We start from the raw sequence: 13,986 nt of genomic DNA on the forward strand, positions 1-13,986 counted from the left end.
TAAATTGTAACAAGGGCAATCAGTATTCTGTTGGGGAAAATTATTCAGCACATCCTGGTATTCTCCTTTAATAACCTCCTGTGCATATTGGCGTTATGGTGTGCAGGTATTTAAATATCTTTAAAGAGACTCTGAAGCGAGAATAAATCTCGCTTCAGAGCTCATAGTTAGCAGGGGTATGTGTGCCCCTGCTAAACTGCCGCTATCGCGCCGCTAAACGGGGGTCCCTTCACCCCCCAAAGCCCCCACTGCAACACTTGGTCGCAGACTTGGTCGCTCCTGGAGGCAGGGCTAACGGCTGGAGCCCTGCCTCCAGTCGCGTCTATCAGCGGCGCATCGCAGCCTCTCCCCCGCCCCTCTCAGTGAAGGAAGACTGAGAGGGGCAGGGGAGAGGCGGAGATACGCGCTGACAGACGCGCGTGGGGCAGGGCTGCGGCGGTTAGCCCTGCCCCAACCAGGAAGCGCTCCCCCGCTGCACCGAGGGGATTTGGAGGTGAAGGGACCCTTGTTAAGCTGCAGGATAGCGGCGGTTTAGCAGGAGCACACATGCCCCTGCTAACTATGAGGTCTGAAGCGAGATTTATTCTCGCTTCAGACTCTCTTTAAATGGGACATTAGATTGTAAGTCTTTTGGGGGCCGGAACGGAAGTAAGTGTTAAAACTTTACCCAAGCCACAGATTGAGAACAAAATCACAAACTTGCCTAAGAAGAGGTAAGCAAGCCTCTGCATCCTGTAGAGTTTTCCCACGCCTACCTCCAGTCAGCGCGTTGAGAATTTTTTGACATTGTGGATGCCTCGGGTTCTCTTAAAGGACCACTAGCACAAAAAAATTGTAAAATTGAAAATACATGTGTATAAGAAGTACATTTTTCCCAGAGTAAAATTCATTAAAATTACTTTTCTCCTGTGTTGCTGTTGTTTACGGTAAGCATTTAAAATCTGACAGATATTGGACTAGCCCATCTCCTCATTCGGGGTTCTCTGTATTTCCTTCATTCTTTACAAAAGCATTCCCTGAAAAGAAATCTATACAAAGATGCTTGATGGCTTCCTTACTCACTTGCACACTGTTTTGGCAATTGGACTGGGCAATTTTAAAAGTTCTTTTAAAAATGAGGAAAACCCTGAGAATCCCCTATGAGGAGATGGACTAGTCAAAAACCTGTGAGTCCGGTCAGATTTTTACAATCAACTGTAAGTGACAACAACATAAGGAAACACAGATTTATAGTGCATTGTATTCTGGAACAAATGTACATTTTATATTTACGATGTGTACACACATGCATTTTAATTGTAACAATTTTTCGCAATAGTGGTACTTTAACGATCAATGCACGTTATAAAGTACTACAAGGTGCCATCTTGTTTCCTGCCGTTGCTGTCTTTGAGATACAGAAATAAATACAGCATTGTCTACCATCATGTAACAAAATAAATATCTAACAAAGCTTTAACAAAGTTTGTTTAGTTCAAGAACTCATTCGATAATGATCGGCTGAACCTGGCCGATTTGAACTTCAGTTCATGATAACACTGTACAAAACTGTGGTAGATGAACGTTATAGGCAAGGCCAGGAGGACAATCCCGCTGACGACACAAACTCCACCCAGTATCCTGCCAGGAACAGATATGGGGTACATGTCCCCGTAGCCCACGGTCGTCATGGAAATGATCACCCACCAACAGGCCGCCGGTATGCTGGAATAATCCTCATTCCTCATCTCCAGGTCCAGGCCGTGCTCCAGGAGCTGAGACAATGCACCAAATATGGCCATGGCCACACAGATGAAGACCAGCAGCATGACCATCTCCCGGTAGCATCGCTTCAGAGTTAGGCCCAGCGTCTGCAGGCCTATAAAGTGTCTGGCCAGCTTGATGACCCAAAATATTCTCATCATCCTCAGGACCCTCAGGGTCACCCCGGCCCGCTGGAGCTGGGGGCTTTCATCGGTGAAGATGTTCATGAAGACCGAGACGTAATAGGGCGTGATGGCCAACAGGTCGATGATGTTCAAGGGCCTCTTGACAAATTCACATTTATTCTTGGAGACAATGAACCTGACAATGCACTCCGCCGTGAACCAACCAATGCAGATAGCTTCAATTATCCTGTGGAAAGAAAACACACTGAATAATTTATTTCCCCAACAGAAAAGGCCATCATTTCCTGCAATAAATAGGCTTTATTTATCCCATCTTAAATGAAGCAAACATTTATGACGTAATGAGGATAATGGTGCAGCACAGTATTTTTATAACTGTTCGCAGGGGAGAGGAGGTGGCTGGCGCTCTTTGGCTAGCGGAGATCACAGTGGCGCAAGGGCAAACAATTGGGGCAGCGTAAATATACATATTTTGTCAGGGAGGAAGGGAGGTGCTCCCCAGACAGTATAAAATGCTTAAAAGGTAAACGGAACTTACCTCAGGATGACACACAGGCCTCAATTCACTAAGTAGTTTAGACTAGTCTACTGATGGGTTTTAGTCTACTGATGGTTTGGTGTAAATCGGTTGCATCAAAAGGGAATTCACTAATAATTACCAAATGTTTTAAACCTGTTTTTAGACCTGGACTAAAACATTCGGTAATTAGGTCGGTAAAGCAGAGGAAATGATCAAAAGACGCAATTCACAAACAAGTAGGTATGACTGACACAAATCAGCTGGTCTAATCTCTGTCAGAAAAAGTGGGCATGGTTACTCCTTGTTTGCTTTTGTGAATTGATCTTTTGATCATTTCTCCTGCTTTACCGACCTAATTACCAAATGTTTTAGACCAGGTCTAAAAACAGGTCTAAAATTCTACACCAAACCATCAGTAGACTAAAAACCACCAGTAGACTACTCTAAACTGCTTAGTGAATTAAGGCCATAGTTTAGGGTAAAAAAAGAAATCATTTATTTGTAAAAAAAAAAAAAAAACACCAGACATGCATTTCACAGGAGTCTACTAGCTTCCTCAGGTCAGAAGATCGTGTCTTAGGGCAAGTGTCTCTAATTTCTGAATTTCATGATGTGACAAAAAGTTTTGTCTCTGATCAGAATCGGCTCAGAGGGGTATTGATTACACCACAGTACATCGGTTTCCACTAGATTCCAACAACTGGAAATCGATCCTAACACAGCATTGTACTTTTTTATGCAGTGCAATGCTATGGTCCGCCCAGGGTCGTAACTAGAAATCACTGGGCCCCCCTGTGAAACTTTGGATGGGGCCCCCACTGAATAGGAACTGTCTACAAATCTTTGTCTGCAAAACTTTGTATGATTCATTATCATCATTAGTGGCTGAGCAGATGCAGTCATTTCACAACTGTGTAGAGAGCAGAAAGTTTTATCTTTCCTTGCCCTTTGTTGTCAGCCTTTTAGGACTGGGCCCCCCTGCGGCTGCATCCCTTGCAGGGTCTATTGTTACGCCCCTGGGTCCGCCGATGTACCGCCCTACTGCCTTACTCACAATCCACATATGTGTTCTGTTCAGTCTGAATGAGGCCTCCCCCATCCTCCTCAGCAGTCCCGATCCAACTCTGCCCCCCCTGACAATATTGACATGTGGGTACCTTGCACAGGTGCAGTAGTTGCTTGTGCTCCGCTGTAATTAGCCGGGCCCGATCGGGTCCACTCTACAGCGCATGCACGAGTTGTCTGCACCTGCACAGTAGAGCAGACCCGATCGGGCTCGGCCCGGAAAGCAGCTACTGCACCTGTGTGAGGAGCACACTGCTCAGGGGAACCAGTGGTGGTGGCGGGAACCTGTAGTGCACCTGCGCGTCTTTTCGGGGGGCCAGCGCTGGATCGGGGGTGCTAAGGAAGACGAGGAAAGCCTGATTAGTATCCCGAGGCTTCCCCCTCCCAGGGTAAGTACCCCTTAAAGGCACTTTTTTTTTCACTACAGGTAGTCTTTAATGCAAGTTACAGTAACTTCTTAGGTATTCCCCAAAAGGTCACATTGAAAAATTTCACATACAAAGGGATATAAAAATAGCATAAACACTGACAATCGTTTATACCAAAAAACAATACAAAAATCGCAAACGCAGAATCCTGCATGCAGGGGCATAACTACAAAACTCCCCCTGATGTATACACCCCTTCCCTTGCCTTCCGCTGGTGACCCTCACAGACCCTCACAGCCCAGGGCACCATCTCACAGGGGTCCTAAAACAAGTGTGGCCATTATAATCTTCATACCCATAACAAGTGTAGCCGCAAAACACCTGATCTGAAGGATGGACACCTGTATTGGAGGGAGTGAATTAGTAGTTGGTGCCCCCTTACATCTCTGGGCCCCCCTGCAGTTGCAGTGGCTGCTCCCCTGTAGTTATGCCCAGGGCCGTATTTGTACTCTTTACCACCCAAGGCCACTGGCAGCAGTTGCACCCCTCTACTATAGGTAGCCAGATGACCCTTCCCCCCGCCTCCTCCAGTTTAGATAGCCCAATGACCCCCCCCCCCTCTTCCCTCCAGTATAAGTAGTCTGATGACCCCTCCCCCTTACCTCTAGTATAAGAAGCCAGATGACCTTCCCCCTTCTGTATAGATAGCCTGATGACCCACCACCCTCCAGTATAGGTAGCCAGGTGACCCTTCCTGCCCCCACCCCACTATAGCCTTCTGCCCACCCGCCCCTGATCCTGTGGTGCCCTAGGCCATCGCCTATGTGGCCTTGCCTTAAAGTTAACCAGACGAAGCACCCTCATGTATTTCACCATATATATCAGTGGGAACATTAGAGAAAACACCTACCCTGCTCTCTGTTTAATTTTGAACTGCTCAGCCTGCTTGTTATCAACCCTGATAAAATCCCAGACTGAGCATTCAGTCTGGCTTTGCTCAGGAATCATTATAGCTGAATCTGTCTTCTCTGATGTCTTTTCAAGCCCAAGCCTGCCCCCTTGTGGCTCTGCTATAATGACTCAGCTATTAAGATTCCTGAGCAAAGCCAGACTGAATGCTCAGTCAGGGATTTTATCAGGGCTGATAACAGGCAGGCTGAGCAGTGAAGAATGAAACAAAGAGCATGGTAAGTGTTTTAGATAATGTTCCCACTGATATATATGGTAAAATACATGAGGGTGCTTCTTCTATGGTTCACTTTAAATCCGGCCATGAAATTTGCAGGCCTAAAACACAAGGACAAGTGCGAACGCAATCTTTCGGTATCTGGAACAAGATTGGCTGCTGTGGCCATAAGTTGCAGTTTTCTTTGCATCTGTCTTGATAAAACAATCCGGTGTCTACAGTGAGACTGGAAGGAATATATCTCCCTGGCATAATATAGATCGTGTTAGAAAAAAACACTAACAGGACTGACGTTAGGCCAGGCAGAGATTAAATGAACGGGGTCAACCTCTTTACACAGAACATCCAGCAAACACTGTGCCCGGTGGACACATCTTTTCTCTGAACTGTTAATGGTTTCCGTGGATCGTGCTGGGCCTCTGTACACGAATGCATCACACTGTCCAATGTTCTCCTCACAGATTGCTATTTTCCTGCATGTAAATCATTTCACCGCTGTTCAGAGCGATAATGTAATTATGAGATAGCATGATGGCTAAGTGGTTAGCATGCTTGCCTAGCAACACTGGGGCCCTGGGTGTCATGTTATATCCATGCTACCAATCTCCGCACAGATCCATAGCTCCCCATAGCTCCCAGCTGTCCCTGTTTTGGAGGGACAGTCCCTCTTTGGGAGCCCTGTCCCTCTGTCCTCCTCATTTGTCCCTCTTTCAGGACTTTGTCCCTCTTTCTATGCAAATATATATTTCTTTACTAAAAAGTGTGTTATTCCCATCCTTTAAATTGATTTATTGCTAATTTTAAAATGTTAATATGAAGGAAAAAGGAACTAGGATAGAAAGGACCAGTGTGGTTTGAATTATAAAACATCATATTTTTCTTATGAAATCTTTATGGTATGCGTGACTAGGGTTGTGGTCAGGGGTGTGACAGGGGCGTGGCTTAAATGTCTCTCTCATCTCAAAAAGTTGGGAGGTATGGCTCCCATCTGTCCCTCTTTTGGAGGGACAGTCCCTCTTTGGGAGCCAGGTCCCTCTGTCCCTCATTCCCCCTCATTTGTCCCTCTTTCAGGAGTCAGGATTGATGTACAGATCTGTGTAAATATATGTCGTTTTCTACTGTAAGTACCACTAGTGAAAAATTGCAGTAGCGATACTTCCCAGCAGGGCCGGGCCGAGGCATAGGCTGGAGAGGCTCCAGCCTCAGGGCGCAGTGTAGGAGGGGGCGCACAATTCATTCAGCTGTCATTCCTAATTGTGTTTGAAGCAGAAAGAAATAAGAAAAGGAGATACATGGAAGTGACTACAAGCCAGATTACTAGAGATTAAGGTGTTGGGGGCCCTGGGGTGCCTCTTAGTCTAATAGCAATCAGTGTGTGACGGCTGAGGTGGAGGGATGGAGGGGCGCACTTTGGTGTCTCAGCCTTGGGTGCTGGAGGACCTTGTCCCGGCTCTGCTTCCCAGGACCACCTGCATTTAAAGTTACTGGCGTTGCTATGTAAGCAATGTGCGTAACTAAGGAAGGCACGCTCCTTACGTAGCAACGGGCGCTGCTATGTAAGTTGTGCATAGCGGCCGCTCCTTCACACTTAAGTGGACCCAAGGTGAGAGTGATATGGTGGCTGCCATATACGTTATCTTTTAAACAATACCAGTTGCCTGGCAGCCCTGCTGGTCTATTTGGCTGCAGCAGTATCTGAATAATACCAGAAACAAGCATGTCAGATCTGACAATAATGTCAGAAACATCTGATCTGCTGCATGCTTGTTCAGGGGCTATGACTGAAAGTATTAGAGGCAGAGGATCAGCAGGATTGCCTGGCAACTGGTATTGCTTAAAAGGAAATAAACATGGCAGCTTCCATAAACTCTCACCTCGGGTCCACTTTAATAAATCAAGCCCCATGTTTCTATTGGCTCACTAGAGGTGGCCACTCATCTAGCAAGTTTGCAGCTGATCGACCTGAATTATCGAATGAGATGAAAACAGGTGCCTCAACATGTGAGCCTGATTTATCGAGTGTGCTGTAAAATCTTGATCGAAATTGCTTGTTCGGATGCTTTTTACTTTTCTAGTGTATTGCTGACACAGTAGGTAGTAGAATGCTGATATTACCGACAGGTTTTGGGCTAGTCCATCTCTCCATAGGGGATTCTCAGCATGGCCTTTATTCTTTATAAAAGACATTCCTTGAAAAAGATTTATAAAAAATATGCTGGCCAGCCTCCCTGCTCGCTGCACACTTTTTTGGCAGTTGGATGGAGCAACTGCCATTCACTAAGTGCTTTTGAAAATAAAGAAAATCCCGCATGAGGAGATGGGCTAGTCCAAAACCTGTTGGTTCTGTCAGATTTCTACTACCTACTATAAGTGACAGCAACATAGGAGAAAAGTAATTTATGGCTCATTTTACTCTGGGAGAAATGCACTTCTTATCTGTATATGTTTACATATATTTTACATTTTAAGATTTTCGCGACAGTGGTCCTTTAACAGTTATAATAGATCTCCTATCCAGAATCCATGTCGGTGTAACTGCCGCAGGCATACACCATTCTTGGGAGAAACCCCCGGCGGCTTCTGCTCCTAGAATGTCATTATTTCTAAGGGCTCGTTTCCACTATCGCGAATCCGCATGTGTCCAACACATGCGGATTCGCACATGTAATGCAAGTGGATGGGCCTGTTTCCACTGTAGCGTTGTTGAGGTGCGTTTTTTTCAGCGGTAAAAAAACGCTCAAAAGAGTCAACGAATTCGCCTGCGAGTGGAATGCATGCGAATCGCCGCTAATGTATTTAATAGGGAAATCGCATGCGGCTTTGTCATGCGGATTTCCCCGCGATTTCGCATGCGATTTCGCATGAAAGCCAATGGAACTTAACACAGGCAGTGACATGGTTAAATTCGCATGGCTCCTTGCCATGCGAAATCGCATGCGAAATCGCGGGGAAATCCGCATGGGGAAACGCAGCCGCATGCGATTTCTTCAGCGGTGGAATCCAGGCGATTCCGCACCGCTACAGTGGAAACAAGCCCTAACCCTTTCCCTACCCTGCGTCCTCCTTGCAGGTCTCGGCTTACTCAGCCCTCGGGGGGAAGCGCAGTTCGCCGCCCCCCAGACATGAATCGTCTTCCACTAGAGCCAGTAATTACCGGTGCTTGTACAGTCCAGCACGCCGCGCGTGAAATACAGGCACGCGATACAAACTTTATGCTGCTGCTCTAAATCTGTCGGCTGTGAACGGCGGGGTAATTACATTCGCCAGGACTCTGTGTTTTCACCGTATACAATCGCGCTGGGAGGAGGAGGGGGGCACAGACGTCTATCGGCTGCTTGTGTTCCCTTCGTAAAACCTGCTTCTTATTAATAAGATTTTCCACTGCCAAAAGCGAAAATGTCCGAAGAGCCAGCAACGATTTGCAGCTCATTTTATTTTCCCAGCTACTTTTAAAGAGGCACTTTACCAAAAGAAAATAGTAAGGGGGGAAAAAAGAAATCAATACATTGCAAAGTGAGCCTGCAGGTAATCAGCTTTACTGCTGGCAGAAAAGAAAACGAGCAGACAGCACCAACTGGCATTATCTATAAACACACCCACTAACAATATGGTAGGCTCAAATGTTTTTTTTTTTTTTTACACACACACACATATATATATATATATATATATATATATATATATATATATATATATATATATATATATATACTGTATACACACACAGAGGGAGATACTGCTTGCTTGGCAGGTGGAAAAACCCGATATTTCCCACAATGCAACGATGTTCACAGACAGCAAACTGGCAGGGCCATGGTCATGACATCACACTGTGGGAGGGGTTTCAGTATAATATCAGCTATTACAGACGTCCCTGAAGATCTATTCGAGAAAAAGTAAAGATTTCTCATAGGAAAGGGATTATCAGCTACTAATTGGAATGAAGTTCAATCCTGGGTTACAGTTCCTCCTTAAAGGGGCACCCCAGTCAGACGTAGACATTTTCCATCAATGTTTCAATTCCAATGTGTTTTACCAACTTTATGCAATTTGGAAACGGACCAATCAAAATCATCAGCTACTGCATTAGATTGGTGCTACAGCAGGCTACACACATTTGCATCAAATTAACATTATTAATTAACCCTTTAGCAGCCTATTTATTTAAAGGCTTGCAAGTGCTCCAGGCCAATATAGTTTAGCACACTTTTATTTCTTATGTGATACACATCCTTGCTACTTATTAGTACTGCTGTAATGTGTATTTATGACCACTTGTCACAAGGGGGCAGTGTGAGACAATAACAGATGACTCCTGCTTTCAGTTTCTATATTTTCTGCTAGCAGAGGGAGATCAAAGCATTCCAAGAATTTACAGCACAACGAGATCTGCTAATTTCCTCTTTCATTGACTTGGTTACGTTTTACTCTCTCCTTCATTTTGAGCCATGCCCCCTTTCGTTAAAATCAACCTGCGATTAATTAATAAGTGCTCAACAGGAACCGTGGAACCGCTCATTACCCACTAACAGCCGAGCCCAAAACGTGTTAAATTGTGGGGCAGGACCAGAGTTGTAACTAAACATTACGCCCACTCATTGCAAAACTCTGATGGGACTCCCCCGGTGTTTATGCCCCTTCCCCTCCCACCATGGTGAGACCCATCTGATCTACCTGGAATCATATAAGCATGTAAACAATGTATGAGTGGTGCCACCATGCCGCCCACATCCCTAAGAAGTGAGATCACCAGACCACCTGCTCTGAAAGCAGAAGTCTTGTACCAGAACAAGGGAGGGTGTGAAGTTGGGGCACAGCCCAGAGCCTCCCTATAGTTGCAGACCTTGCCCGGAAGGCTCAAGCAGAGTAAAGTTTGACTCCCTCCTCTTCCCCGCATGCACATGCAAAGTCTGTGGAGATACAGTGACCAGATTTTTCTTGGCTCAACCTGGGACAGAGGGGGGCGCTAGCGCGCCCTGCCAAAAAATGGGCTTGTCCATGAGCACGGTGGGGAAATGGGCGTGTCCATGACAAGTTGTGGGCGGGGTGAACTGTAATGTAACTCTGAGGCAGTGGGCCAGAGTTTCCTCCCAAAACACAAATAGGCAAAGTGACCCTGAAGGCAATTAGGCAATGTTCCCCAACACTCTTAAGAAAAAACAGTGTCCCCACAATGATGTGGTGAAATGGGAGTTTTGCATCATGGATGTCAGTCCATGACATGCCTATGTACTCTGTAAAGTGCTGCAGAAGATGCAAGTGCTACATACATAAATACATAATAATTATATGCCGGGACATTATACTTTGATTATGGCCAGGATTAGATTGTGAGCTCCGCCAAGGACATGACTACATTCTCTGTAAAGTGCTGCCTTAAGATGCCAATGCTATATAAATACATAATAATATCATAGAACATTAGACTTTGACTATGGTGGGATTATATTGTGCGCGAAATCTGCAGATGCTGCAGTATTAACATACCATTTAATAATTATGAGCCCCCAAAATGCCAAATCCTGCAACAATAACCCCAAAGCAGCAAATGCAGTCTCTAAGACCATCAAATAATAACTTCAGCAACCGTTACCTCTGACACATGAAATGGAGTAGAAAATGATTACTCCGATTATGCAAATGGTAAAAGAGGCAAACATAACCTCATGCGGCCAGAGAGTCCCACGGCTGGGACACCTGGCGACCAAAAGTGGGTCATAACCTGGGACACATTGCAGCCTGGGACAGGGGACCCTGAACCTGGGACATGTCCCAGGTAAAATGGGACGTCTGGTCAGGGTAGTGGAGAGGAGAGAGGATGAGCGGGCTACCACCAGCCAAGGATTACACTACTGGGGACACTTTTTCACAGGGGCACTGCAAAAGCTGGAAAATACTGTATTGTGCACTGCATACTACCTTAAACAGAGTTTTATTAATACAGAGGTGCAGCATTGCATCCTGTACAGCAGAGGGCATCACAGGCCATTACCTGGATGGCCTGTGCCTAGAAACAGCCCAATATAGTCTAGTAAAGGATAGTTACATAGTTAGCTGAGTAAAAAAAAAATAGATCAATCCATCAAGTTCAACCAGAAAAAAAAAATAATAATAATTTGAACAACACTGTACTGCACCTTCACATATCCCAGTTGATCCAGAGGTAGGCGAAAAACCCTTACTAGACTTGGGCCAATTAGCAGTGGCATAGCTAGGGGAAGTGGAGAAGGGGGGCCACCCCGGGTCACCATGATAGGTGGGTTGACAACTGGAGTCCCATACTGCCATTCGTGGTTGCTCCTCCGCTGTGCCTGTGTCTGCCCTGTGCTCCCCAGCTGAGCCTGCGCATGCGGAGGCCGTGCTCTGTTATCTAACCTGCTCCGCCAGAGTCCAGCGATGTCTGACCTCCTGTCACCACTCAGCTCTCCCTCTAGTGCCAGCATTGCTTCCTGCACTCATGTAATGCAGGAAAAGATGCCGGGCACTAGGAGGAGAGCTAAGCTATGACTGGAGGTTGGACATCACTGCAAATCGGAGGAGGTGAGATAACAGAATATGGCTTCCGCATGGTCATACTCTGCATTGCAACTCAGCTGGGGGAGCCCAGGATGGGGTACAGCTAAGGGACCACCAGGGAAACCACAAGCACCATGGACACTTTATGGTGGAGGAGGGTGGCTGGAGGGAGGCGGATGGTGACTAATAGCACCTAGGAGGCTTTATTTGGTGGTGGCGGGGAAGGAGGGGTTGGGAGGGGAGAGACCGCTAGCTCCAGGGAGGATTATTTTTTGAGGGGGGGGGGAATGGTTTGCCTAGGGCACCAAAATGGCCAGAAACGGTCCTGATTTCTTCCATGCTTGATAAGCTAGTCTTATTGTGTACTTCTCTATACACCAAGCACATGTTATGCTTCTGCCATCTCCTCATTATGCAGTCCTGCTATTTACTGGCCGGGAATTTAATACAAGGCTACAGCACTATTGATCTCGTGTTTCCCACATGTGGACGTATCCAGCGGACATGGCGATGGCTGGTTCTGCTAATGACGGTAATTACTGCGCAACCTCTGGCGTAAGGATCCCCCCCCCCACCCCCAGACACACACATGGCTGGCGGGCAAAGCTCTGCCCATCCATCACAAACATTAACCATGTTACACGCAGCCCATCAGTGTATACCTCATTCCTTCCCCGCGGTGCGTTCATAGAAAGCGAACCGTCTTACCTAGTTACAGAGTCTGGAGGGTCCCGGAGATGGCCCCTGGCAGCCCATGTTAGCCCATTATTTTTAACTCGCAGGAGGTGGAATGCTTTAGGGCAAAACTTTTACAGAGAAATGTATTAACCGCTGTAATTGACTTTGTTAACCGCATGAAGACCGATGGCAGAGTGAAAACATTCCTTGTCGTTCCTGACTGCAGCAGGACTACTGTTTATTGCTTGGGTTAGCTGGGGATGAGCCAACAATTTGCCTTTTCATAAACACACACACCTGTGCTATTGTTTTTTCTTCTAATTGGCACTGTGATTGGCCTGAGGAAGCGGGCTGAGACCCGCAAAACGCATTGCCTGTGCTAAATAAAATTCTTTGTTCATACAAGACTGTCGTTATTGAGGTAAGCCACCTCACCTTTTTGCAGTCGGTTGCCCCCTTGCAACCCGCCTTTGTGAATAGTATTTCAAAATTATTTTCTTCATGCTTTTCCCATCTAACATATTACACTATTTGGGCTCCCGTACTATTTGTCTCCTGTACCTGTTTGATAAGGGTGCTGCGACACCCTTCCAACTTTGCTGACACCCACATGTCCAGTCTATGGAGAGGGGGTGAGTGGGGTAGCATCTGCAAGGACTACACTATGTGGGCATTGGATAACTGGAGGACATCATAGGAGAGCTGCAAAAGGTGGATCACATTGTGCTGTGCACTACAGACCATTTTATTAAATAAAAGGATGCAGTATTATACTTTCCACACTAGAGGTCACCCAGGCCTTTGCCTGGATAGCCTAAGCCCAGAAATGGTGCTTGTTATATTTAGAGCCTTGTATTGAATGGAAGAAGCATTTATTTGTTTATTCATTTTGTGCAAGCTTAAAGAGAAAACGTGACCAATAATTGAACTTCATCCCAATCAGTAGCTGATACCCCCCTTTAACATGAAAAGTCAATTCCTTTTCACAAACGGATCATCAGGGGCCGCTGTATGGCTGATATTGTGGTGAAGCCCCTCCCACAGGAAACTGTGAGGACCATGGTCCTGGCAGTTTCCTGTCTGTAAACCTAGTTGCATTGTGGGAAACAGCTGTTTGCAGCTGTTTCCAACTGCCAAAAAGCAAGCAGCATCCCCTTCCAGTGACATCACCTGCCAGCAGTAAAAATGTCACCATATGATAAACGTCAGAATGTAAATCAGGGAGAGGAAATATTTTACAATGGGCAAACACTGACTAAATCATCTATCTATATATATAATAGACTAAGTGCCTCAACCTTCAAACAAGAAGAAGAAGTACTTTGCATGAGAAAATTTATGTGTGATCAAACACCAAGTTTAAGGCCTCTTTTCCACGGACAGTTGAGCTGTGTGCTCAGCAAGCAGTTACCAGGCAGCAGTGAGCAGTTACCAGGCAGCAGCAAGCAGTTACCAGTCAGCAGTGAGCAGATACCAGGCAGCAACAAGCAGTTACCAGGCAGCAGCAAGCAGTTACCAGGCAGCAGCAAGCAGTTACCAGGCAGCAGTGAGCAGATACCAGGCAGCAACAAGCAGTTACCAGGCAGCAGTGAGCAGATACCAGGCAGCAACAAGCAGTTACCAGGCAGCAACAAGCAGTTACCAGGCAGCAGCAAGCAGTTACCAGGCAGCAGTGAGCAGATACCAGGCAGCAGCAAGCAGTTACCAGGCAGCAGCAAGCAGTTACCAGGCAGCAGCAAGCAGTTACCAGGCAGCAGCAAGCAG

The 13,986-nt window shown here is 46.2% G+C and overlaps 1 protein-coding gene across 2 annotated transcripts in view; it reads right to left on the reverse strand.

The window, feature by feature from the left end:
- Positions 1-520: 520 nt before the first annotated feature.
- Positions 521-13,986, reverse strand: part of KCNG3 (potassium voltage-gated channel modifier subfamily G member 3) — a 38,720-nt gene continuing 25,254 nt past the window's right edge. For both annotated transcript variants that reach the window (XM_068233006.1, XM_068233005.1), the window contains exon 2: positions 521-2,115. In XM_068233006.1, the coding sequence (XP_068089107.1) occupies positions 1,470-2,115 (646 nt within the window). In that variant the 3' untranslated portion in view covers positions 521-1,469. The remainder of the gene's footprint in view (positions 2,116-13,986) is intronic.

Source organism: Hyperolius riggenbachi, chromosome 4 (genome assembly GCF_040937935.1).
Source record: "Hyperolius riggenbachi isolate aHypRig1 chromosome 4, aHypRig1.pri, whole genome shotgun sequence".
Lineage (NCBI taxonomy): Eukaryota > Metazoa > Chordata > Amphibia > Anura > Hyperoliidae > Hyperolius > Hyperolius riggenbachi.